This window comes from Enhydra lutris, unplaced genomic scaffold (assembly GCF_002288905.1).
Source record: "Enhydra lutris kenyoni isolate GAN:26980312 unplaced genomic scaffold, ASM228890v2 scaffoldscaffold13, whole genome shotgun sequence".
Lineage (NCBI taxonomy): Eukaryota > Metazoa > Chordata > Mammalia > Carnivora > Mustelidae > Enhydra > Enhydra lutris.
In genome coordinates this window covers 42,464,116-42,491,130 of record NW_019154097.1, presented here as the reverse complement: position 1 = coordinate 42,491,130, position 27,015 = coordinate 42,464,116, and the positions used below count along the sequence as shown (strand labels likewise).

At 51.6% G+C, this 27,015-nt stretch overlaps 1 protein-coding gene across 1 annotated transcript in view; it reads left to right on the top strand.

Moving 5' to 3' along the window:
• The window catches only part of LOC111146240 (polypeptide N-acetylgalactosaminyltransferase 17), a 439,328-nt gene that overhangs the window by 195,255 nt on the left and 217,058 nt on the right, over window positions 1–27,015 (top strand). The window contains exon 3 of the mRNA XM_022501704.1: window positions 9,957–10,123. Coding sequence (XP_022357412.1) covers window positions 9,957–10,123 — 167 coding nt within the window. The remainder of the gene's footprint in view (window positions 1–9,956; window positions 10,124–27,015) is intronic.

Sequence of the window (27,015 nt, the reverse complement as noted above, 5' to 3'; positions counted from 1 at the left end):
ATGGGACAAGGACCATGTGTGAAGGACTCAGGCGGCATTTCCCACACTGTAAGTGCATGAGGTTTCCTTGGCTCTGGCCCGAAACTGTCTGCATTAATACACCCTTAATTGCTTTTAGAGATTCTGTTCCCGAGCCATTGCTTAATGAAACTCTGGGGTTTTTCTTTTCTTTTTCCATTCTCGTCCGTGGACTGTAACAAGATAAGCTTCCCTGCCGCCAGACAGACCCACCGGCCGAGCTGAGAAGCGAGGGACGCCGCCCCTCCTTTGCTTCACCCAGCTCCAGGCCTCATGGGTGTGGTTCCTCCCCGCCCTTCTGGAAAAGCTGTGCGGCACAATGCAGGGAACTGTGGTCAGGGTCGAGGGTCAGAGAAGGTGAATCAGCCCTTTTTTGCTTGAAAACAAAAAGCCTTCTGAAGACAGAGAGACACGGGTGGAGGTCTGCCTGTGTCCCGACCTCGCACTGCGCCTCGAAACTGGCCTGGCAGCCTCTGGGCCAAGGAGACTGGAGTTTCCTGGACTTTCTGGCTGAAGACCATGACCTTGTCTTTGGAAAGGCAACTCTGCACCCTTTGCAGAAAGAGACTCCTCAGTAAGCCCTGGGGGGAGAAGTCACACTTGGCCATCGAGCCTGTAGGTAATCAGCTCAAAGATCAAAAACGTTTGGGGAACATTCCAAAGTAGGAACTAGGCTGGCTGGGGAGGCCTCCAGGCCTGTTGATCCTTCGGTGCTTGAAAAGAGGGCTTGGGGCTGCCTGGCCGTGGGACATGCCCAGGGCCTGGGGCTGCAGACCACAGCCGTGCCAGGGGCGGGGGTGGCGGGGGTGCTCCTGCCAGGCTTCTGCAGGAAGCCACGGAAAGAGGTGTGACTTCTCACCCCAGAAACAACAAATCCTTCTGTAGCACAACATCTTACATTCCATATCACGGGCTTTGTGGGCTTTGTGGACCCCAAGGCAGGAAGCCGTGCCAAGCATCTTGATTTGTGAAAATGGCCCCAGTGCCACTGGGCAGGACACAGAGGAGCGCAAACGCTGAAGTAGGCAGTTCGTCCCAGAGACTGCTCTGTGCGGGAATGGAGCTAATGAGGTGTGGTGCTCCTTCCCAGACAAGTGCAGAGCTCAACTCGAGGAAATTAAACCACTCAGCAAAGCGTGTGTTCTCCCGCATAACGAGCGGTCCAGCGGCGGGGCCTCATACGTCTCCGTCACCCAGCCCCGTCTTGTTTTGCAAGGCTTGCTGTTGCTAAAAATGGTACCAGTCTTGCCTCAGATTCCGGGAGAGGCTTGATGAGGCGCACGGCAAGAAAGGGAATGTCGGCCTGGTTAATGCACTTGACCCAAACGAGCTTCCGGAATCTGCGTTCTGATTAGTAAATCAAAGGAGACAGCAGGCAGCTGAGTCCCGGATGGGCTCTTTTTCAAGTGTGGGGGTGCCATCCTTGATGTTATGATTCAGGAGGGGATAAGTGATGCTTTTGATCGTAAGAAGAGCAGAGAGAAGAAATAGGGGAGGTAGGAGGGTTTTCCTTTGTTCCTGCAGTAATGGTTTCTCTGCCAGGGACTGTGCTGGGCCCTGGGGACACACAGTGAAGGGAGTGGGAGAGGAGAGAGTGAAGGGTCCCAGGGTAGTAGCTGGCTGTGGGGAGAAAGCAGCAGAGGACAGGGGGCCTGACATCAGGCTGGGGGCCCAGGGACGTGGCTGGGGGTCCAAGGACGTGCCTGCAGCTGGGGCTGGACCGGGATGGGCGTTTGGGCAGAAGGAAGGGCACTCGAGACAGAGAGGAAAGAGCGTGAACTGAGAGAGGGCTTTCCTGGTTCTGCGAAGTACAGTGGTTTCCTGTGGATGGAGGCAGCGGGGGACAAGGTGAGGTTGGAGGGCTGAGCTGGGGTAGGGCTGAGTGCCAAGAAAGGAGCTTGAACCCAACCCTGAAAGCACTGGAGAGGCAAGGAGATCGTAGAGACGAAGAGTGCCGTGATTCCCTTTGCTTATTAGGAAGATCAGGTCAGGCTGGCTCAGTGGGTGGGACCCTCGTAAGGGTTGCAAGTTGGAATCCCATGTTGGGTGTTTATATAGAAAGGCAGTATTGACAAGGCAGGAAGGAGATGGATCATGCTGGCAACAGAGCAGTGGATAGAACGAAGTTGAGTTGCACAGGGGAGGCTGGACAAAGGGCACCAGCCGGTTGCTTTGGTGTCATTCAGGTGGGAAGTGATGAGACCTGGAGCTTGGGCAGTACAAATGGGAGGCGAGGGTGAGCGCCATAAAGAGATCCTAAAGGTGGCAGAATCTTCAGGATTTGGTGACTGACTGGATGTGGTGACTGTGTCATGATTCGAGCCTGATGCTCGCAAAAAGCGTGGGGTGCCCCCACGATGTGGATGGGAAGGCACAGCAGAGCAGGTGGCCACTTCAGGCATCTGAATTAGCGGGGCCTAGGAGACATCAAAGGGGAGATGTCCCATGGGAAGGTAGCTGATGCTTGAGCGAAGGTCTGGGTGAGTCATGCGGGTTTGGAAGTCGCCAACGTGACGGCGGGGGCCATAGATTTGGATGAGGTCTGCCAGGTAGAGTCTATAAAGTGAGATCAGGAGATGGGAGAGAAGGAGCCTTGAGGAAGTCAGAGATTTGAGGGACTAGCAGAAAGGGCAGCCCAGGAAACAGAACAGGTGGCCAGGGCTGATCACGGTGGGGAGAGGGGAGCCTGGGCGTAGGGGAACCCCAAATGTGTGGGCATCCAAGAGTAAATAACATTTATGTGAGGAGAGAGGCAGCTGTGTTGGCTCCAGCTAAATGATGCTCAACTAAGGTCATGTTGGGAAGTTTCCCTGGATTCTGGCCACGTGGATATGCTCAGAAGCTAACCAGAGCAGTTCCTGTGGAATAGGGCAACCTGAAGCCAGATGAGAAAGGAGTGAGGACCTGGATGGGAGGTGGGGGAGGGTGGCAAGGAGAAGAAAGACAGTAATTGAGGCTATAGGAGGGGCCTTTTTTGTTTAAATGGGAGAGACCTGGAATGTCTGCTTCCTAGCTCTGCTTCCTTCCAGGGAGGACACACAGACAGGGAGCAGAATTGGGAGGTCCAGAGGTTTGCAAGGGGCCCATGGGACTAGGGAAATGCTTCTCACATTTCCGCCTGTAGGGGACGCACTGTCGGGCTTGGCGGGGATTCTGGGCGGCGGGTCTGCCTGCTGGCCAAGCAGTGCTGATGTTACAGGCCTGGACCACTTTTGGAAATTCCTGCTGGTGGCCTTGATTCCTTATGTGGAGTAGGAGGCATGCTTCCCTGCCTGAGGGAGATGGGCCAGAGGAAGGTGGTAAAATCCGAGAGCAGTGAGTTGGGGGGAGGGGGAGAGCTCCTCTGAGGGCTCCATGGAGACTGGAAACCTGGGGTTTGTCTTGATATCGGCTGCAGATGGGAGGCTTTCTCTTCTCTTTATCCCTCTCTAGCATCTATTATCTTAATGTTTATAGCTACGTGTAGATAGATACATGGAAGAGAGAGGGAGAGTTAGAGGGAGATTTATTTCAAAGAATTTGGCACACGTAAGTATGGAGGCTGGCTGCCATGTCCCAACTCTGCAGGACTCATCCACAGCTTGGAAACCCAGGGAGGAACCGATGTTGCATCTAGAATCCAAAGGCGGTTTGCTGGTGGAATTCCCTCTTCCTTGGGGGTCCTCCATATTCTTTCTCTTGAAACCTTCAACTGATTGGATGAGGCCCACCCACATTATGGAGGGTAATCTGCTTTAACCCAAGCCCACTGATCTGAATGTTAATATCATCTTTAAAAAAAAAAAGTAATTTTGGCACATCTGGGTGGCTCAAGTCAGTTAAGCATCTGGCTCTTGGTTTTGGCTCAGGTCCTGATCTCATGGGTCATGAGATTGAGTGCCATGTCAGGCTCCATGCCCAGTGGGGATCTATTTGGATATTCTCTCCCTCTGCCCCTTCCCCTACCCACACTTGCTCATGCATGTACACGCTCTCTCTCTGTCTCTCAAATAAATACATAAACCTTGAAAATAATCGAATGAAGTACTTTCAGAAATATCGAGCGTAGTTTGACCAAAATACCATGTCCCAGCCACGCTGACCCATATAATTAAGCGTTACAGTCAGTTGGACTTGCTTTGGGATCGGACTTCACAGTCTGACCCCACCTCTACAGTGAGACAGAGAGAGGAGGGAGCAGTTTGTCTCCTTGTTGGAGAAAGAGTGAAATTGTTGGTGCCGTAGAAAGCGTGTGGAACATTCCGAAGTTTTATGTCAGTCGGCATGTGTGGGATCAGTGTTCATGGCCATTTCCGGGCTCAGGAGTGTGGGCATTTTTGCAATAGGGCCTCCAAGGAGGAGACTCATTTCTGTTCTCGGTTGATCACAGACCCTGGCTTGGCTGGTGCAGCTTGAGTTGGCGCACGCGGGCCACATCTTTGGTCAAACGTGCGCCTTTGGTGCTTGTGGGCTCACGGGACTCAGGCAGCAGCTACGAGATGACTGTGTGACAACTTGCCTTTCCTTCCTGATCACTTCTATCTGGCAACTGGACCCCACTATTTGGAAAATGCATCCCAGTGCTAAGTGGCTGGGCCACCCCAGTGCTTTCTTGGGGATGGCGCCCCTTGGTCCCTCAGTTTGCGATGGTGGGGTGTACGTGAGGAGTGTCTGCATGGGTCATTGAGCGTGCAGCCATCCAGGTCAGGGGAGCACGCGTGCCCGTTCTGAAGTGCAGGGATGGTGGCACGGTGCGGACATTCCAGGTGTGCTCTCACACGTAAGGCGCATTCCGAATTTGGAAGGGAGACACTCAAGGACCCGGACCCTCCATTTTGGAGTGGATCTGAGGTCGTGTGGATGTGACCGTGGAGGCAGGCAGTTCCAGAAGGAGCCCTCCCCTCCCACCTCTGCCCACGGCCATGGAAGGAGGGGTTGTGATGTGTCTGCCCCAGTCCTGTGACGTCCTCCAGAGCTTTCTTGTTGGAGCGTGGCTGCTCTTGGGGTCAAGGTGGTGTTTTCTGACTCAAACTACCTATTCTGTTTGACTCCGCACACTTCCTGCCTCTCGTTTTTCTCCATGGTGCTGGCATGTGCTGGGATGAACCCTCATTAATGGACCTTTATGACCTCATGCCTGTCTTTGGTGCGCTTTGAAAATGAAAATGAGTCGGCCTGGCAGGAATTTGCAGAGCCTGACGTGAGTCTGTGGTTCCAAGACTTGGCTCTTTACTGCTCCATCTCCAGACAAGCTTAGCTAGGTTTCTTCCGGAGGGCCCTGGGAGAGACAAAGAAGGGGGCCCTAGTGCTTCTGTGTGTTCAGAAGTGCTCTCACTGCCTGCGCGTCCCTCTGTTCTTGCCCATGTGGGTTTGATCCATGGATCCAGCTTTCCAGTTCATGGCTCCTCTTCCCTTGTGCTCCTGACCCAGTGCAGTCCAGCCGTCCCATCTGCTGTAGGGACAGCTGTTTGGCACTTAGCACTGACTGTGTTGCATTACAAGCTGCCTGGCTCTAAGTGTTGAATGTGTTTTTGCTGCAAAACCCAGGACTCTTGGTTACCAGCAGCAGGATCAGAGCCTGGGCAGAGCTGGGGACTCTGTTCCCTCCCTGGGATGGGGCGACTTGGGGCAGAGACTGAGGGGCGTCCTTGCACCCAGGGCCAGAGCTGACGGTGAGCAGCCAGCAAGGCTCTGCAGAGTGGCCACATGGTGACTGTCCTGGTGAGCTGAGTGACTGGGAGAGATTGGGTAGGTTCTGGAAGGGGGGCCCTCACGGTAGGGCTCCCACCCCCCGCCTTGGCCAGACAGGGGCCTCTGGAAGACTTTACACATCAGATGGTGACGCTCACGTCCAGGCGCCCTTGCTGCTTTTCAGACTTGTTGTGTGACTCAGGGCAGGTGACTTCACCTGTCTGGGCCCCCAGTTTCCTCATCCGTGCAGTGGGGATGATATTACTGCCTACCTCCTAGGCGGGCTGCTGGGAGGATTAAGTGAGATGGAACAGTCCATAGAAGCTTCCAGAAGTTCCTGGCCTGCATTGTGTGCATATGGGTTGTCGTGGCCGACGTCACCGTCGTCAGCTGTGAGTCCCTGGACCACACGGCGTCTGAAGTCTTTTACAGCTGTGGGGATGTTGGGGGTCATCTTTTTGTTCCTGGCTTGGTAGGCTGGGTCACAAGTGTGACTTGGCACCCCTGATCCGTACCACGCTGGGGTCGTGTACGTTGTCCCCTTAAAAGGGGGTCATGGGCAGGGGTCTGCCTCTGACAGGGCACGGCCTGCTCTTTGATCTGTGTTTTCTTCCTTGCTGGAGGCCCGGCCCTTGACCTTCTGTCATGTCAACTCTGATCCTCTCTGGTGGGTCCTGAGGTGGCCGGTTCTCCCCAGCTCTCCTCTCCTTACTCCGCATCCACGAAGGGAAATGACGGGCGCTTTGGGTGATAAGTGAAGGCCATGCCAGGGGCTCTGGGGAAGGGGAACAAGCGTCGCTGTCAGGGACATGCCACGTTCAAGGAAGTGGCCCAGGCGTATGGACAGATGGACCCACAGACATCAGGACAGACGTCAGGGGTCCGAGACGTCTCACTTGGTTGGTTACTTTTCTCTGCTTTCTTTGCCCCATGAGATCAGCTTGGCAGAGACTGGTTCCTTGTCAGGCCTCTGGGGAGAGGGCTGGGCCTGTGTTCTCTGTGGTCCCTTCACGCACGGACGGAAAATTATCCAGACCTTAAGGTGGTTTTCCCGCCGACCGTCTTCTTTCCGACACAACGGTTTGCCGCTCACTGACCCGTTATTGAAGGGAAATCTGTGGTTTCTGGGACCCAGAGCTGAGCCTGTGTTGCTGGAGGGAGCGCACGACCCCCAGCTACGGAATCGGAAGTGTGTTTGCAGTTTCTGGGGCTCGTTCTGGGGCGTCTGGCAAAACGAGAATCCACTCGTTATCCGCACCACCTCCCAGGTTCCTCTCACCTGCACGTGGGGCCTGGAAGGTGGTCGGGGAGGCAGGAAACACGTCTGATTCTGCAGGTTCCGTTGTCTAGAGATGGTCTCTGGCCTGGCGGCTCCCTTCCCCAAGTCCGCCTGCCCGGCTGCCTGGCACGGGCCATTGCCAGGCCCCCCTGAGAGCACCATGCCCCCCACCGAGGCACTGGGCGCCGAGCAGCTCCCGCCCCTTCGGCTCTGCGGGGACCCGGGAACCACGGGGAGGGCTTCTCTAAAGTCAGCCTGAAGGCAGCGGGGACACGGGGATGTGTGGTTTGGTTCACCGTGTGGGGGTCGCCCAGCCGGAGCAGGAAGTCAGCTTCCAGTCCTGGGGGCAGAGCCGTATCCGTCCCCTTCCTCCGGGCGGTCTCTCCGTACGTATGCGGCCTGCCAGCCTCTCCTTCCTCGCACCTTCCTTCCCGTGCTCTCTTCTGCCGTGAGGCACGGGCTGTCTGATGGGGAGCACCGTGCGTGTCCGTCCGCCCTACCCAGTGCTTCAAAACTGCACTGTCCTCCGCTCTAGAATATTCCACACGTCTTCTCCGTCTCAAGCAGTGAGCCAGGCCCAGGGATTTTTTTTTTTTTTTTGAGGCAGAGTTTACCTCCCTAGATATTGAGGACCCAGGAAGGAATGCTGATTTTCGTAGTACTGACTGTATTCATCTTGTCTGCCCACTGTAAAACCCCGAGGACGCTGGGCACAGGAGAGGTGAAGCGTGAGCCGGGCAAGGACAGAGACCCAGGTAGGCGGGACTGGGGAGGAGAGTCCTGGGCGGGTCCCACAGGAAGGGTCCGGGGTGAGTGAGCCTGGAAGCTGGGCTCACGGGGATGGGGAGGACACAGAAGGGGACGACGGGAGCGGGAGGCAGCCGGGACAACTGGGTCTTCCCGTGAGTCTGTGCGTTGCATTTTTACGGGGTCTCATGTGATCTTTATGGGGACCTTAGCCAGGCACCCACAGCTAGGTACACACATCTCAGGTACAGAGGTGACGAACCAGGAGCAGCGTGCTCAGGGTGACACGTCCAGCGTGTGACCGAGCACTTCTCATTTTAAATCTGCCCCTCCCTGATTTATTGCATGGCCACCTTGACCCATGAAGGGGCCCGGGGAGGCCATTCCTCTAAGGGTCCCACATCTCCCCCTTCGCCCAGCGGAGAGGCCCAACTCATACCTGAGTCTGATTGTGTCACGACCTCAGTGCCTGTGGTGAAAACGGTCCCATGCAATCTCGTCTTTCCACTTCTTAATTCCAAGCCAGAAGATGGTAAAAACAGAGGACCAGAGGCACCAGCCCTGGGGATGAGCACTCAGCAGAGGTGGGTGTGTACGGCGGGTGTGTGCTCCTGCGTGGGTGGGTGAGGGGTCACACTGCACTGCCCGCCTGCCGGGCTCCGGGTGGTGGAGGGGGCACGGAGAGACCTTCCGGGGCACCGTCCTCCCTCGGATCACCACGCGGTAAATGAGATGATTCCCGCTGACTGTCCGGGAGCCCGTCCATAACCATTCTCCTCTCCCTGGCGGCCCCAGAAGTGAATCTACAATGACATGGTAAAATGAGGCTCCATGATCAATGGGTCCCCAGACAGTCTCCTCCAGGAGACACAAATGTATATTGTAACAAAACTTTATTTTCTCCCAAAAATTGCCTGCATGATTAATACGGCCTGACACGGCCCAAGCTGTTCCGCATTAAAAAAACAAGCCGTTGTTCTGCCTCCTTCTTCAGTGCCGTCCCCGTCTCACTCTGGTCCTTCATCTGGTTTCCTTTGTTTTCTCCTCTAATGTGCATGCTCTGTGCTTTTCAGTCTTGGGCAAGGGGGAAGAGAACGCATGGAAATGCCCTAGCTTGCTATTCATCCCACTGGGTTCCTGCTCCGTGTTGCCAGCGAGGCTCAGCCGAGGCCGTAGACGCCCATTCGCTGGTGCTCCCGGGACGGAGTGTGGTGCTCCCCGGACGGAGTGTGGTGCTCTGGGGACTGAGCCAAGCAGAGCATGTTCCCTGGGAATTAAACCACCTCTTAGGGGTGCCTGGGTGGCTCAGTGAGTTGAGCCTCTGCCTTCGGCTCGGGTCATGACCTCAGGGTCCTGGGATCGAGCCCCACATCAGGTTTTCTGCTCAGAGGGGAGCCTGCTTCTGCCTCTCTGCCTACTTGTGATCTCTGTCTCTCATAAATTAAAATAAATAAATAGACCACCTCTTAAATCACCAGGAGTTCTACACCCCGGTGTCCAGCCTCGGTGAAAAGGAACTCTTCTCTTTCCTCTCCTGGGAGAGTTGCTGTGAGGGAGGACCTTCGAGGCAGGCAGCCCCATCTCCTGCCCCCACCCCGAGATTCTAGGAAGAGTCGGGGTGTCTCGGGCAGCACGCTCCCGTGATTATGATTATTCACGTGTGCGTTTTAGGTCCTAGAACACAGGCTGCACCAGAACAGGTCTCCAGGAGATGTCTCCGTTTGGGTTCCCCCAGAAGGAGACGCTGAGACAAAGATTTGAGTGCGTCGGTTGATCAGGAAGGTGGAGAGAACACCACTAGGGGCTGGGGAAGTGGCTCCTGGAAGGGAAGGCATCCCCTGAAGGGCGTGGGTGACGAGCTCAGTCCCCCTGCGGGCCTCTGGGAGCCGGTGTGAAGCACCCCTAGGAGTCAGCTGCTCCGGGGTGAGGGAGCGGGGGCACTGATGCGCCAGCTCCTGGGAGGTCGGGGCAGAGGCATTGCTTGGGTGGCAGCCAGGGAGGCTCCAGGCAGGGAGATGTGGGCTCCCGGAGTGGGAAGTCGGGCAGGGGGGCACCGAAGTGGGATCAGGTAAGTCTGGGAGAATCGGGGCTGGGTCCTTTAACAGTCTCCTTCTTAGGTTTTTGCCAAGAGGGGCCAAGAGAGACCCCGTGACTCACACCTTGGGAGGACATGTCCGTACCCATCCCTAGTGCCCACGTCTTCCTCCCTCCTCTGACTCCCTCCGCCGCCTCTCCCCCACAGGTGCAAGGAGCTGAAGTACGCCAAGGAGCTGCCACAGATCTCCATCATCTTCATCTTCGTGAACGAGGCGCTGTCAGTGATCCTGCGGTCCGTCCACAGTGCTGTCAACCACACGCCCACACACCTGCTCAAGGAGATCATCCTGGTGGATGACAACAGCGACGAAGGTGAGGGGCTGCCCAGCTGCTTTGGAGAGGAGCGTGCGTGATGTCAGTAGTGGGGGACGCCACTGGCGCTGTGACGGGAGCCCACGAGTCTTTGCCTCCCGGCCCTGGGGCATGCCTGCAGGGTGCGAGGTGTTTTGAGGAGGACATCTGGGCGAACACTGGTCCGTTAGACTGCCCAGTGCTAGAGGGCCCTTAAGAATTCATGCCTGGCCGCTTATCTAGACTCATTTCCCTTCTCCTCATGACCTCAAGTAAGTAGACGACACCCAAGGGCTGACTTCTTCCACGCTCCCCGCCCCCAGCCATTGCCATTGTCCTGTCATGGGGACCGTTCACCTTGTATCTGAAGTCCCCTCCGGGCTGCTGTGCCCATAAAGACCGTGGGTAGGAGTGAGTGGTGTTCACAGGCCTCTCGTGGTTCAGCTCTGTTGGGATGATGGCTCAGTGGAAAAATCCCAAACAAGAGAGTTGGGCAGCGGTAATAGAAGTCCTCAGAGCCCTTCGGAGACCAGTCAGCAGGCGGGCCTGGTGTCCAGGTGGGGGTGGTGGGCGGATTGGCCTTGCTAATTGTGCCTTGATGTTGGCTCTTAGCCTCCAGAATTCCCTGCGCAGGGAGAAAGCCCCATGAGCTGAGGATGTAGAAGGCCGGCCAGCATGCGTGCTTCAGGCCGCGGAAGGATTAGGGACAGGCTGACCCCCTTGCTCTTGGCATGATGAGTGGAGGAGGATTTCCCTGTGTATGTTGCCAGGTCAGGAGCGGGTGAAGAAGTTGGAGGACGATGCCACAGGTCCTGGGTGAAACCTGATTACAGCCGGGAGCTCTGGGCTGGGCCTGTCACGTGTCAGAAACCAGGTGCTGCTGGCCACCTGCCCCTTCTGAGCTGGCTGACTGTTACCCAGAGGGCTCAGGGCCCCTGGGCCCAGCCATCCGCCCGCCAGGGTATACCCCCTGCCCTGGGGCCTCGAGGTGCTGAGGACCGATGTGGCATTTGCTGTATTTCTCACAACCTTATTTTTCTCTTTTGACCTTTGGCCATTTCATTATCCATTGATCCTTCTGAAACGGACATCGATGGTCTCCTTGTGAGAACATGGCTCATTCTGTTCCCTGAAGCCTCCAGGTTGTCTGGTGAAGGCGTCTCCCTGATGTGGCTCCCAGAGCCCCTCGCTGCAGCCTCCCTCTGAGCCCGCCAGGGACCTCCTGCTTCAGCAGAGGGAATCCCCAACCCCTTTGCTGGCCAGAGTCCACCCACTTGTTCCCACTTGTTCCCCACGCACTTGACACCTGGCGAACAAGTGGGTGGATTGTGTCCCCTGTGTGTCATCTCTTCAGAGAATCCTTTGCTGACATCCTAGGGCCTTGCTCTGTGCTCCCTCCGCCTCTGACGCACGCAGCTGGCGATGCCTCTGCGTCTGGCACAGCTGGCTTCTCGGGGCTGGGCAGGACTTGGTTCCCCATGGCTGGGCTGCTTAGCCGACCCTCGAGAAGCCTCACCCAGCCCGGGAGTGAGTGATGAAGGACAGGGTTGACATGGGGCCAGCGGGAGCCGGCAGCGGTGGCTGGAGGCAGGGCAGAGAAGAGTGAGCAAATCCAGAGAAGAGAGCTGGTGGTCTCCTCTGGACTGACTTGGGGGGAGGACTCACTGCCCATGGGGCTCTCCCCGCTCAGGGAATCTTGGCAGAGCTCAGCCAGGGAGGAAGAAATCGAAGTCCAAGCCATCCCACCCAGAACACAAGTGGCGGTGGTCTCCAGAAGGTGACTTAGTTTGGGCTCCCCCAGAAGCAGACCCTGAGACAAAAGATTGGCGCGTGTTAGTTGATTCGCGAGAGGGAGAGAACACCTCCAGGAGCATGGACAAAGCAGGGCCAGGAAGGGAAGGCATCCCCCAAGGGTGTGGTGTGCAGATGGCCCCTGCACGTGACAGAGCTTCATCCCACGGGGGCATTCGGGGGATGGAGGCAGTGGGAAGCCCACTCCTCCTGGGAGTCAGCCTGCTCCGGGGGGAGGGAACCGGGGTATTGATGCACCGTCCGCGTTCCGTCAGCACCTCCTGGAGCCCCACCCTGGAGGAAATGCAGTCTCCGGAGGTCCGAAGCGCCGCTGAGAATTTCTGTTTCTCGCAGATTCCCAGGTGAGGCTGAGGCTGCTGTTGGGGACAGCCCGCTGGAAGCCACGGGGTTAAGTACTATTTCGGTGGTTCCGTGGGTGAGAGAGGGTGAGACAGATGCTTGGTCCAGTGTGAGCACAAAGTTAATTCCCATTCATCCTCTTCTCTCCCCCTCCAACTCCCCAAACACCCAGTGTGTCGTAGTAACACGGGTTCCCTCTTCCTTGCCTCCAGCCTCTGTATATTCTCTGGGCAGAAGGGCCTTGTCTCTAACTGGAAGAGGAACTTCACGATTTTCCTCTTTGTTAAGATTTTCTCGGTGACTCGTATTACCGAGTTCTGTGCGTGTTCTATATACCTGTGAAAAGACCCCCACGCACTGTCACTGTGGGACTGAATTCCTGCCAGATGTCAGTTTTGTGTATTTACATGGACCCGGAGTTTATTTTCTTGAGTCTTTCTGGTGATGATGTTTTAAAATCTCCTCCTACGACGATTCTTCCTTCCTGCGTTCCTAACGATGTTTGATTTCTGTATTTGTTGTCAGTTTCTTTGGCAACTATAGACTTGTGTCTGCATGGCTTCGTTATTAGTGGTGGTTGTCACCATTACGTAATGCTCCCTTTATCTCAAAAGCATATTCCCCCCCTTGCCTTGAGTTTTGTTCATCAAACATTAATATTGTTATCCCTGCTTACCTTCTGCTTGAGTGTGATTAAACCATTTTTTCCAGCCTCACCATATTTTCTCATCTCAAAGGTAATGCATGTTTTTTGTAGGGAAATTGAACAAATCCAAAAGGACTTGTAATTGGAAAATAAAACACTGAGCAGGGTAACTGAAGACAAGGACTCATTCCCCCTCATCCGCCCCTTCTTTAATGCGTACATTACCTAGTTAAGATCCTATAGTAAAAACAAGTTAGTGTTCTTGTTCTCCCCCGAATTGTGACACGTAACATTCCTCTTTTTATTCAGAAAGATCTGGGGTACCCAGGCGGCTCAGTCAGTTGAGCATCTGACTCTTGGTTTCTGCTCAGGTCATGATCTTATGGGTTCTGGGTTCAAGCCCTGTGTCTGGCTCTGCGCTTAGCGAGGAGTCTGCTCAGAAGATTCCCTCCCTCTGCTCCCCCACCTCCTCTCTTTAAAATAAATAAATGAACCCAAATAAATAAATACACAAGATCTGCAAACATCATTTTCATGAGGGTGGAGTGGGCTGTTCTCAGGCTGGTCAAGACTGGCTCGGGTGGGAACTGTAATCCTGTACCTCTTGGGTTATCCCATACATTAAAGAAAAATGAGGCTTTCTCAGAAAAATAAGAAAGAGAAAGAAAGAAAGAGAGAGAGAGAGAGAAAGGAAAAGAAAAGGAAGGAAGGAAAACCCTGACTCGGGGACTGTGTGGATAAATGTGAGTAAAATCCAGACGACTGGGGATCTGTGCGCACAGGCAACTCAGCATCTTGCCCTTGTGGGTTGTTTTTTCTAATGAGTTCTTGCTTTCCACTTCAGTGTTGACTCTGGCTGAAGGTAAGCCCAGGTAAGATGCGGGACTTTGTGGTCATGGGCATTAAACTGAAATCACTCATGCAAACTTCACCAGCCGTCACTGCTCACCCGATCCAGTGGGCACTTTCCTGCTCCGATCTGGCCACCTTTGACATTGTTGGCGGCTTCCTTCTGGCACTGACCTCCTCCCGAGTCCCCAGTATCACTGTCTTCTCCACCTTGACTCCTTGCTTCCAAGGGGATCACTCGTGCTTCTTACCATCAGGACACAGTGGGCACTTTCTCCCGTGCACGTGTTCGGAATGATCTCCGGATCCATCGTTCTGGTGCAGGGCAACTCAGGCTCTCCCCTGAGCCCCAAACCTGGGTCCTCTGCATCCTCTGTGGCTCAGGGTCCCTCTGAACTATAAGCTCAATCTGTCCAATGACTGATTTAGCATTCTCTTCTCAGCCTTGGACACCTGCTTCTCGTTCTTTCTCTCCCGTGTCTGTGAAGGGCTCTACCTCCTCTCTGTGTTCTCATCACCAAAGACTGGGAGGCTTTCGTTCTCTCTCTCCGCTCCCTTTCTCAGCATCCCCTTCATTCCTCTTGAGCGTGATCCTGCCTGGCCGTATCCCGAGCCACTGATCCTTGTTTAGGTTCTCAGTGTTCTTTGCTTTGATCTTTATTTGAGGGGTTGAGGAGAAGGGGATTTGGGTGCATGGAATTGTATTAATCATAATTCTTTTTTTTAAAGGATTTTTGATTTATTTATTTGACAGACAGAGATGACAAGTAGGCAGAGAGGCAGGCGGGGGTAGTGGGGAAGCAGGCTCCCCGCTGAGCAGAGAGCCCAACGCGGGGCTCGATCCCAGGACCCTGAGATCATGACCTGAGCCGAAGGCAGAGGCTTTAACCCACTGAGCCACCCAGATGCCCCATCCCTTTAGTCTATCTTATTTAGAGAAATGTCTGTTCAAAGCTTTTGCCCATTTTTGAAATGGGTTGTCTTTTCAGTGTTGAACTATAATTGCTTATATCTCCTGGCTACACGCTCTTATCAAGTATATTCTATAAGTATTTTTTTGCAAATGTATTTGCAGACATTGTCTTCCATTCTGTGGGTTGTCTTTTCTCTTGATAGTGTCCTTTGATGCACAAACGTTTTTAATTTTCATGAAGTCTGGTTTATTTTTCCTTTGGGTATTGGAGCTTGTTGGTGTCATAGCTAAGACACCATTGCCTAATTCAAGATCCCAAAGATTTACATCTGTATACCCTTCTAAGTGTCCTATGGTTTTAGCTCTTTTTTTTTTTTTAAGATTTTATTTATTTATTTATTTATTTCTCAGAAAGAGAGAGAGAGAGCACAAGCAGGCAGATTCAGAGAGAGAAGCAGGCTCCCCGCTGAGCAAGGAGCCTGATGCAGGACTTGATCCCAGGACCCTGGGATCATGACCTGAGCTGAAGGCAGTAGCTTAACCGACTGAGCCACCCAGGCATCACTGGTTTTAGCTCTTACATGTAGCTCCATATCCATTGTGAATCGTTTGTATATGGTTTGAGGTAGGGGTCTGAGTTTTTTTTTTCCATGAGGATATTCACTTGTCCTGGGACCATTCGTTGAAGAGACCATTCTGCCCCCATCAAGAGGTCATGGCATTCTTGTCAAAAACGAACTGCTTTGTAAATGGAAGGGCTTATCTTTGGACTTTATATCCTGTGTCATTGATCTGTGTGTCTGTCCTGCAGCTGGTACCACCCTGTCTTGATAACTCTTCCTTTATAGTGCATTTTAAAATCAAGAAGTGAGTCTTCCAAACTTCTTCTTCTTTTCAAGATTGATTTGTCCATTCTGGGTCCCACGTGTTGACATAGGAATTTTACGACGAGTTTGTCCATTTCTGTGAAAAGACAGCTGGAATTTCGTCAGGTTTTGCATTGAAGCTATCGGTCAGTCTGGGGGCTATTGTCATCTTAGAGTACTAACACGCCAATCGAGGACGTGGAGTGTCTGTTTATTTAGATCTTCTTTAATTCCTTTCAACAGTGTTTTGTCGTTTTCAATGTATCAGACTTCCCTTCTTTGGTTAAATTTATTCCTAGTTATTTTATTATTTTTGATGCTGTTGTAAGTAGAATTGTTTTCTTAATTTCATTTTTGGACTACTCGTTGCTCGTGTATGGAAATGCAGCTGGTTTTTGTATATCGATCTTGTGTTCTTCTATGTTGCTAAACTTGTTTATTAGCTCTGATTGTGGGGTATGTGAGTGTGTTTTCTCTAGAGTTTCTATCTAGAATATCCCATCACCTTCAAATAGTGACAAGTTTATTCTCACTTTCCAATCTGGATACCTTTTATTTATTTTTCTTGCTTGGTTTTCCTGGGTCCTTTATTTTTAGAAATGCCTACTCTTTACCAAACGCCTGATACCCCATCATGTCTAGAGCAAGAGCATTGGCCCATGTGTATTCTGATTGTTTACAGAAGGCTCCTTGGGAGACGAGAGCTAAGTCATGAGTGAGCTCAGGGAAACACAGGGCTCACCCCAGCAGGGACATCTGGCAAGCTGTTGTGTGGGCCGGTGCTGGGTGCAAGGCGAAAATCTGGACAGAAGGAATGGCTGCCCTGTGTTCTCTGCCCGTGACCTCACCAAGGTGCACTGCCTACTCTTAGGAGGTCGAAGCAGACCACGTCTGAGGGATGAAATGAACGTCCCCAGCTGATCCAGGCAGCAGGTGGGGAGAGAGAGAGTACAAACCCTGTCAGCCCGTGGCCAGAATGTCCAATTACAGGGGAGAATGGGGACAATCCATCCTCATTCAGACATCATTTCACTCATCAGAGCAGCAAAGATGACAAAGATTAATAAGCTCCCCTGTCGGTGAGGATACAGAGCAGAGAGACTCTCATACGCTTCTCACGAGACAGAACCTCATATGTGGAGAACAATTTATCAATTCATATTAGAAGTTCTTGTCTCAGTTTGTTTCTCAGAGTCCACGGTCTCTCATGGTTCGTCTCCTGCTCTGAGGGAGGGGTGGGGGGATGGGTTGGCCGATGGCTTTAGGGAGCACCGGGTGTTACACGTGAGCAGTGAACCCTGGAACGCTGCACCAAAAACTGAGGATGCACTGTACGGTGACTAACGTAATATATATACAGAGAGAAGAGTTCTTATCTCATTCAGACAGCCTGTCCTCAGTTTAAAAATGAGGTATGCTTGCAGGAGAGAGTGATGGCAGCTTTCCTTGTATCTCAAGTCCCCACTGCTCCGCTGTGGGCAGAGGCCACAATGGCTGTGTGTCATTGTTACCTGGGATCCCTCCTCACCGCCCTCCTGGGGGCCTCCTTCGCCCCTCTCCTATGCTAAGCTCCACACTTTTCTCTTTTCTTGGTTTCCGTGCTCATTTTAGTGAAACACGACAGCCAGAAGCTTCACTAAGGAAGACCGCCAGGAAGATGAACTCTTCTGAGAACATCCAGGTCTGAAGAAAGCTTTGTCCTCACTTTCTGTGTGACTGATGGCCTGGCTGAGATGGGTATCACCTTCTTTCTGACGTTGATGCTCTTGCTTCTTTATCTTCCTTTCAGTGTTTTTTAGAAGAACAAAGGCATTCCGATTTCTGATCCCTGTGCATTTTCCCTTTCTGGAAGCTGGTGGCATCTTCATTTTGTCCCCAGAGTTTTGAAATTCCCAATGACGAGCCTTTGGTGTGGGCTCAGTCTTCATCCACTGGACTGCACCTTTAGTGGCTCCAATCTGGAATCGAATGTCTGTCAGTTTTTGGAACATTTCTTGGAATATTTCATGGATAATTCCTGTCCATTCTTCTCGGTTCTCTGTTTCAGTGTCTCCCCTGATTCCATCGTTTCCCCCATTTTTCCATTATTAAGCCTCTTGCGCAGAACTTTTAATTTTCTTATCCTTTCTCTGCCGCCTTATCGTTCCTTACATTTTTTGCTCGGCTTTGTTTGCTCTCTCCAGTTTTTATCTTCCTTCCCTTCTATTCAGTTTTTTATCTCTGCTATCATGGTTTTACTTGCAAGTGCTCATTTTTATTCTCTGAGAGCTCCTTTTTATGGCATACTGTTCTTACTTAATAGATGCAATATGTTTCCTTATCCCCTGGAGGATATTAATAATATTTCGTCTTTTGTTTTGTTTTTCCATCTTTCTCCCTGCACGGTCTGTCTCCACACGTTGCTTTTCTCCTGCTCTTTGCTGTTTGGCTTCTGGCTCCCACACTGGAGGCCTCCCCCCTCGGGATCACTGCTGGTTTTGACAGTAGAGGGGTCATGTGGGCTGGAGCACAGGGCAGGGACGGGGATCTAGTGATAGGTTGCCTTTTGAATGGCCTTCCCTCTGGTCCTCCCTGTTTCTGTTTGCCCGATTTACCCACAGTTCAAGAGGTACCTAGTGCTGTTGCCATCACTGTCCCTCAAGGATTCTCTGTCCCTCAAGATACAAATTGAGTTGGTTCTCAGTGTTTCCCATGATTAGCTTGGGGTTCAGCTGCCACACGGCGGTCTGTGCGCTTTCTTCCCCTTTCCAGCTTCCCTGATACTGTGCTTTGTGTCTCCTCTTGTGCTTTCTCCTACCTCGGAATAGACCTGAGTATGGGTCTATTTTATTTCATTTTAAAAAATCCCTTTACTGTAGTTTTCAGTGGCTTTGAGTAAGGAAACGCATCAGATTTATAAGTTAAATTCATCTTCTTATCGTGATTAATATGCCGTATTAGTTTTAAGAACTTTTTTTTTTTAAAGATTTTATTTATTTGACAGGCAGAGATCACAAGTAGGCAGAGAGGCAGACAGAGAGAGAGAGGGAAGCAGGCTCCCTGCTGAGCAGACAGCCCGATGTGGGGCTCGATCCCAGGACCCTGGGATCATGACCTGAGCCAAAGGCAGAGGCTTTAACCCACTGAGCCACCCAGGCGCCCCTAGTTTTAAGAACTTTTAATTGAACTGATAAATTGCCTCCAGCTTCGTGGTTCTGTCCCATGAGAAGGACACGAGAGTCTCTTTCTCCATATCCTCCCCGACACTGACTCTGATTTATCTTTTTTGTCTTTATTGTTCTAATGAGTGAAGAGTGACATACTTTTAAATCCACTTTTTTTGAATCCTAGTGATAATGGGAGCTTCTTCGTATGTTTTACTGCCTTTATTTTCATAGAGATTTGCCAACTGATGACCCCATCTTCTGTTTTCTCCTGGAGAATTGATCTTTGCCTCACTGATTTGTAAGAACAGTGTATATGTATTAAATGAGCTCCTTTCACATTCATCTATCAGGTGTTTCTCCCAACTTGTGCTTTTCACTTTTACTTGTTTATTGCATTTTTCTGACAAATGCACATTTTACATTTTTAAATGTACATTTTACATTTTCAAATCCACTTTTTTTTTAAGTGATGTCCTGAGAAAGTTATTTATCATCCCTAGATGGCACAAATATTCATGCATATTTTCTTACAGGTAAATTTTTTTTTTTTTTTTCAAAATCAATTCCAAACAGATTAGACATTTTTGTGTTCAGGTATAGGAGTTTCAGCACAGAGACCCTTGTCTCCAAGTATGCTTCTCTGAATTTCTTTAATAATCAATCTATTCTCATTTAACCACTGATTGACGTTGCCTATTGTCATATGCCAAAATATTCTAGATTTGGAAACAAGGTGGCCAAATCACATGAGGACTGATTGGTTTGGGAGGAGGGTGAGGAGGAGGGGGTAGTCATAGAAGGGTCCCGGCTCTGGTGACAGGGTGGGTGTTGGCGCCGCTCGTTAGGAAGGGAATATGACAGACTAGCAGGTGTGGGAAGGAGACTGAGTTTACTGTTCCGGATGTGCCAAGTCCAAATTCCCATGGAAGTTAACGCGCCTTCAGAACTCAGGTGAGGGGTAACTGTAGCCATCAAACTAATATTTGTGGCTAGAAATAATATTAGACCAAAGTAATATTAAAATAACAATAGAGACTTATTTCTACTATCGTAATCCTTAATACATTTTTAAATATGTCTTATCAAAAGTTTTCAACTACTTTTTAAAAACTTCCCTCAGGGACGCCTGGGTGGCTCAGTTGGTTGAGCAGCTGCCTTCGGCTCAGGTCATGATCCTGGCGTCATGGGATCGAGTCCCGCATCGGGCTCCTTGCTCAGCAGGGAGCCTTCTTCTCCCTCTGCCTCTGCCTGCCATTCTGTCTGCCTGTGCTTGCCCTCTCTCCCTCTCTCTTTCTCTCTGACAAATAAATTGATAAAAAATCTTTAAAAATAAAAGTTAAAACTTTAAAAAAATTAAAAATAAAAACTTCCCTCATTACCTTCTTTGTTCTTAGGCAATAACATGTGGAGGAAAAGGTAGAATCGAATCCTGTGTGCTGCTGGCCAAGGCCCTTACCTTTTCTGATCTCGAGCACATTGTGGATAATAGTGGCTTTTATACAGGGATTAAATTGTGACATTTAGAGGTAATACTTGCAAAAGCGCATGGCACAAGTCCTGGAAATAAAATAAACGTTGTTCTTACTGAGTGTGCTCACGGTGTTACTTGATTTGCTAGCTTGAGGCCATTCTTCAACACTACTTCTGTGTCACCTCCCCGGGGAAGCCATCCTGGATTTCCCAGCTGTGGCAGGGTTGGGGGCCCTTTGCCTCTCCTCCCCAGGCACCAGCATGGATTTTGGCGCAGCACTAGGGCCGCTGCGTTGCCTTTGTGTGCTTGTCCCTCTCTGGACTGTGAGACCCTTTAGGGCAAGAACTACAGCTCCTTTGCTGCTTTCCCAGCACGCCGTTGAGTCACAGTCAGTGCTGACTATTCGCTTAAAGTGCATGTGTGCAAAGATGTATTTTTCCTACTTCATCCCAGGACCTTTTTAACTTGGTCTCGTTGTACATATTTGGGCTTCAACACTACAGCTCTTTTGGTTGAGGTCTCAGATCTTACCGACCTCTGGTAATCAGCATTTAGGTGTCCTGGTGACCAGGGCGGCCGTATGTCTGCGCACTGGTGCTTCCCTGTGGGCCAAGCACACCCGATCGGGCTCTTCTCTTGGCTGGTGCATTCAGAGGTTGAAACCAGGACGGCTCGAGTTAGAAGACTTCTTTGAGTGGGAGGTCATACCCTCTGGCCTTCCAAAAGGCATTTTGGAGATGGCATGCTGGCATTGTTTGCTTTTCTTCTTGGCTTACAATCTCAGGGCTGGGAGAAGTCCTGTGTTTCTGGAAGATAACATTTTTCTCGTGTTGTTGAGGCTCCAAGTCAAGCAGCCAGGAGACACCTTGTTATCACACAGCTCCACTCTGGCCCAGGCCTCCTTACTGGAACAGCACCTGCCGTTCCCACAGCTGTAGGGAGCCTTCCTTATCAGAGACAATGCTTGTTTTTGTCCCCAACCAGATGGCTGCAGTGTGACAGCATTTGCTCTGTGGGCCTGTAATCACGACTGGGTTGTGTGTTCACATTCCTCCTTGTGTGTTTTCAGGCCATGGGGAGGAGAGATTCAGAGAGAGAGTGTATACCCTTACACAGGAAACAGTGGGAGAAGCCCAGTGAAAGCTTCATAGGCTGACTGGCTTTGAAATGCCAAGATGGAAAAAAATGCAGTAATGACAACAAAAACACTTTGCTGTTTTGAAATAATTTTCAATTCATAAGAAGTTGCAAAAATGAAGACAAAAGTCTTAGGTGTCTTCACTCAGTTCCTCCCAGGGGCTACCATCTTGCAGAGCTCTAGTCCACGATCATGACCAGGAGGACGTTGACTTTGGTGCCATCCACAGACCTTGCTCTGATTTGACTGGTTGAACATGGAGGCGCGTGCATGTGTGTGTGTGTGTGTGTGTGTGTAGGTGGTTCTGTACAGTTTTAGCACATGTGTACATTCCTGTAACCAACACAATTAAGGTATAGAAATGTGCCAGCACCACAAAGCTTCCCCGTGCTCGCCTTCGATACCCACACCCGACTCCTACCCCCATCCCTGACCGCTGACAACCACTGATCTGTTCTCTGTCCTATAATTTTGCTCTTTCCAGAATGTTCTCTAAACTGAACTTTACAGTATCTAATCTTGGTGGTTGGCTTTTTACACTCAGCTTGGCTCCCTCAAGATCGGTCCAAGTTGCCGTGTGTACCGAGTTCATTCCTTTTGATTTTTGCACAGAGATCTATGATATGGCTTCATCACACTCTGTTCCCCTTGGCCCATGGGAGGACATCTGGGTTGTTTTGGGGTTTTTACCAATAAAGTTTCTATCAGCATTCGTGTACAGATGTTCGTGTGAAAATAAAGGTTCATCTCTGTGGGATAAATGGCCCAGAATGCAATTGTGACGTCTTAGGATACATGCATGTTAATGAACTTTTTTGGTCATTCATTCCAGTTGTGTGATATCCCCTCTTTAAAAAGTTTGATTGACTTTTAATTCTCCAACCCGGCCTCCATTGGAAGCAAAGTTTCTGTTTTAACCTTGATGACCATGACTGTGGCACCAAAGGGAATGGTTGGGTTCTACAAGAACGACAAGTTATCCAGAAAGCTTGTTGAAAATTTTGCCTCATGATCAGACTCAGGGTTCACACTGGTAGGAATCAACAAAAATGCTGGAGGGTCCGACCCAACCCAGGGACAACAGTAAGGCTGAGCTGGGGGAGAGTCAGACCCAGGCATGCCGAAGTGTTTATGAGTGACGGTCCACCTCCAGTTCTTCGGGCCTCCTGGAGAGAAATAGAGCTGGGGAGATGGCTCAGAGTTGTGTTACTGTCCTGGCTTCTGCCAGTGGAGAGGGACAGGCCCAGGGGAATCCTAGGGCAGGAAAATGGTACTTTAGTATATGTTGGATGCCCTTCCTTAGACCTGCCAACACTGTCTAGGAGGGCAGGGGATGGAACCACCCTGCCACAGCTCCAGAAAGGAAGGGGGCTGTGCCGACAAGCACGCCACGGACAACATCTCATGAGGATTCACACTTAAGGTTCCTACAAGTTGGGGAAATGAATGAGGTCTTTGTGGCACTTGAGTTGGCCCGTGAAAGAGGTTTGGGACATCGGGAAGCAGGAGGAAGGAGCAGTAGGAAGAAGTACCCAAACAGAAGCAGGGAGGCTTGGGGCCCACGGAGGGAAATGTGCGTATGGGATCCCACGTGCAGGAACTGGTGGGTGGACCGGAGAGACTCTCCGTCAGGTTCGGAGAGCCCTACAGAGCCCCAGGGTTAGGGAGGAAGAGTGTGCACAGGCGAGTCTTCGACCTTCGCCCGCCATGCTCTGCCACCTCAGAGAAGAGGGATGCCCGGGCTGCTCGAACTGCCCAGTCTAGGATGGAGATCGGCGAGCGTGGAGGTGATCGGAGAGCGGTGGAGCGAGGAAGCCTGGGGGTGCTTGAAATGGTGCTCAGGAAGGCTACCCAAGGCCATTTTCACCGTTGTTCCGCAAAGAGTGGTGTTCAAGCTTTGACCTTATTTTATTGGGGAAAAAATGAGCCGGGCACGTGACAGGGGTGTCTGTAGATCACGTTAGCTTGAGTTCTGGTTCACTTGCGCTTTGGCCTCGGACCGTGTTACAGGGCCTGGAAAGGCCGGTGACCAAGACCAGCCCCACACCTAGACCGGACCTTTGCTTGCTCTCGCCCTAGGGCACGATGGCTGCCTTCAGAGTCACAGGGTGGTCCTGGCTGATCCCCTCATGGTCTGCTTTACTAACACCCCAGGGAGGGTAGTCAGCTGCCTGGCCTCAAGGGGGCTGCTAGGCAGCGTCCCCTTGCGGGATGTCCGGGAATGCGGGAGGGTTTGGTACAAAGGCAGAGCGGTGTCCTGTGGCAGCTCACGACCAGGTGTGTCTCTGCCTCCCCAGGTGCCCCCGACCCAGTGTACGTACTCCCAGGTGCTCCTGGCCCTGGGGCGCCCTCTCTTCTGAGTTCTATCCACTGTCACCCTCTTTCCGCATCAGACATTCCAGCCGCTGCAGCCGTCGCGTCTTGTGGGCGCCGTTCCTGCCCCCTCCGTTCCGCCTGCTCAGGGCCTATGCGTCCGGCCGACGGTCTCCTGGGGCAGCGGAGACACAGTAGGTTCTGCGGGGCTTTTGGGACCCTAAGACGAGCTGCTCTTCACAGAGCGCTTGCGGGCCACCTAACAGTCCAACGGGGGTCGTTTGCTGTGAGCGCACATGAAGCCCCCCTTGCGCCTATGATCCGTGCTGCCCTTGACCTGGGAGACTCCAGGGCTCTGAGCACAGAGTCCCCAAAGGCTAGAGAAGGGTGGGTTGACCAGATGCCTTGCTCTCTCGTTACACCACTCCTGGCTGCCGCCAGCGTTGAAAGAAAACTGGAGGCGAGCCAACACCAAGACGTGACCCCGTTCTCTCCAGGGCTTCACGTCTCTCGTGCTCTGTTCTGCTCCCCCCACCCCTGCCCTTAATGACCGTGACTTTGCTATTTCGAGGAAAAATTTTGCCGGCTTCAGAGCGTGCAGAATCAATATCGCAGTAAATAAGAAACATAATGAAAGAAAAACACACTCCAGCCTGTAGACAAATTTTATCGCTTAAATTCACATGTTATTATTAGAATCCGCTGCAGATGCCTTTTGTTGGGGGCAGGATCCGGGAACGCTCTTCTAGTTTGGGGCAGCCGCTCGGAGGTACCACCCATGGGCTCTATGATGTTTCCCTGTTGCTTTGGGCCACTTGTAGGTTTTTTTGTTTTTTCTTTAAAGGTGAAATTTAAATGGGGGAAGCAGAGGAGAGGACCTTCTTAACAAAGGAATTGGAAGCAGGGATGGCTTTCCTTTTCAAAGCGTCTCTCATGAATGTACAACTCTGTGTGATGTATGTAGTTTAACACTTTGGTATATTTTGTGCCTTACATCTCTTTTCTTGCTTCTTTTCCTCTTTTGCTTTCTTTAGTCCTTGCTTTGATCTCGCTATGGAATAGCCTTTAAAACGCTTTCACACACAGCAAAAACATCTCTTTTTAATCTCCCCCATTCTTCCTGAAGTTTTCTGCTCCCGCCTCTTTTTTTTTCTTCCCCTCTTTGCTCCCATAGTCAGAAAATGCATTATTTAAGTCACAAAGCTGAGCGTTGCTCGGAGAATAAAATATGCGTTATTGCTGCCTTCTGTATTATTTCAACCTGCGTTTTAACATGCTCCTCTCTGGATGTTTGCAGGGGCTGGGATTTCAGAGACAGGCAGGGTCTTGCAGTGGCGTGGGGACCATGGCTCATGTGTCACTCCTGTCCCTTCGGAGTCTGGTGGGACTGTCTGGAGATGCTCCATGTTCAGCAGGTTCTTGTCTATGCCCCCAGCCCTTGGGAGCCTCCCCAACAGCCCATGGGCTTGTTCTCTGGGGAGTACTGACCGCCTTCCACGTCCGGGTGCCTAGTGAGGCAGGTGCATGCCTGCAGCTCCGAGGGAGAGTGTGGGCGCCTCAGAGTTACCGAGGGGGCCGGTTCCGGGGCAGACCAGGTCAGGCCCCTTCTTCTGTGTGCAAGGTGCGCTCCCTGCATGAGCAGACCAGTGACTTCGGGACTCACAGCCCTGCACCCACAGGGACCAGAGGCGGAATGACAGGGGGGGTACCCTCTCTGCACTTCAGTTTGCTCATCCATAACATGGGGATAACAGTACCCCTACCCCACAGCGTCGTCACAAGGGTAAAAAGAGTTGATAGACCACAAGCAGCAGGTATGTGGCACTTAGCGCCAACAAGTATGAAGTGTTAAAGCAAAAATACAAAACAGATGCCCGAGAACACAAAAGCCGTGCAATGTCAGATGTTGGCAGATTAGGTCATTCTGTCACTGACTGCGAAAGGGGAGCTAATCTGGACCACGTTGGGGAGCATTTGACGGTCAGCGGAGGGTCTTAGCAGTTTGGCATCGAGATGCTTCGTCGTAGACACAGGTGAGCCTCGCATGTGAAGTGTTCGGGAAGTCGTGATTATTAGCCAAAAGGAACTTGGAGCAAAAGGAACTTCCACGAAGTCAGCCTCACCGGGGCACACTCTGTCAAGCTGAGAAAAGTCGTGCGTCGGGACCTCGTGCGTCTGCAGCCCCGCTGATCGCGTGTTCACCCACTGTCTACCCCGAAGCCCGTGGGTTTTTGGAAAATTTATGAATAAGAGATTTTCTTTTTTTAAGAGAGAGAGGGCAAGCTGGGGGTGGGGCGGGGTCGAGGGAGAGGCAGAGAGAGAATCCCAAGCAGGCACCACACACAGTAGAGACTGTGATGGGGCCTGACCTCACGACCCTGAGATCGTGACCTGTGCCCACATCAAGAGTGGACGCTTCACTGGTTGAGCCACCAGGGGCCCCAAGACACTTCCTTTTTCTTAGAGAGGCTCCTCCACGTCTTACAAACTCTCTGTTCTACAGAACCCAGATTTGTTTCTGGAACTTCCTATCTCCGTTTGACAGATGAGAAACCCACGTATTGCACGAACAGATGACCAGGATATGTGACCAGGTTTCTCTATCCACCCCCCCTCTTTTTTTTTTAATTTTTAAAGATAATTTTTAAACGTGCACTGTTGGTTTTGTAGGGCCACTTCCATGTATTTAGTGGGTTAGCTGTCTCAGGCCCAAAGCTTCTCACAGGCGTACCCGAAAAGCCGAGTTTGAAGTCCATATTCTGTGTTCCTTCTGTGGTACCGTAGGTGATTTTTACGTTAAACAAATCTCATGAAAAAAGACACTGCAGAAACGTAGGGCTAGTCATGACAAGTAACTCTGCTAAAACCATGTGTTGAAGACCGTGTTTTTTCCCCTGAGTGATCTTAAAGTCCCCCGGTGTGCTGAGCTGGGAGTTTTCATGAGGGGCGGAGGGAAGGCTGGTGTTGGGGGAGCCTGGGAGTATGACATGGAATCGAGGGCTGGATCCTCTCCTCAGAGACCAGACCCCCCTTCAGGGAGCCTGGAATTGCTTTGGGAATAAGCTTCCGGTTGACTACATGACTAGAATGAAGGTCAGAAAAGCAAAGTGATGGCAAAACACAGAATCAGATCTTCAGGGAGGCCTCGGTGTTCAAACTCGCACTCAGAGCGGTTCCTCACCTCTCCTTCCCCAGCTTCAAGTTACCCAGGCTTGTCGACCAAACAGTCGCCCGCTGTGCGATCCCATTTATATGAAATACCCAGAAGAGGCAGGTTCATGGAGACGGAAAAGGGATCCGTGGTCACCAGAGGCTGAGGTGGGGGTCGGAAGTGGGGAGTGACTGCTTAACAGGTGCAGGGTTTACGTTTGGTGTGATGGAAAGTTCTAGAACTAGATAAGGGGATGGTTGCCCCACATC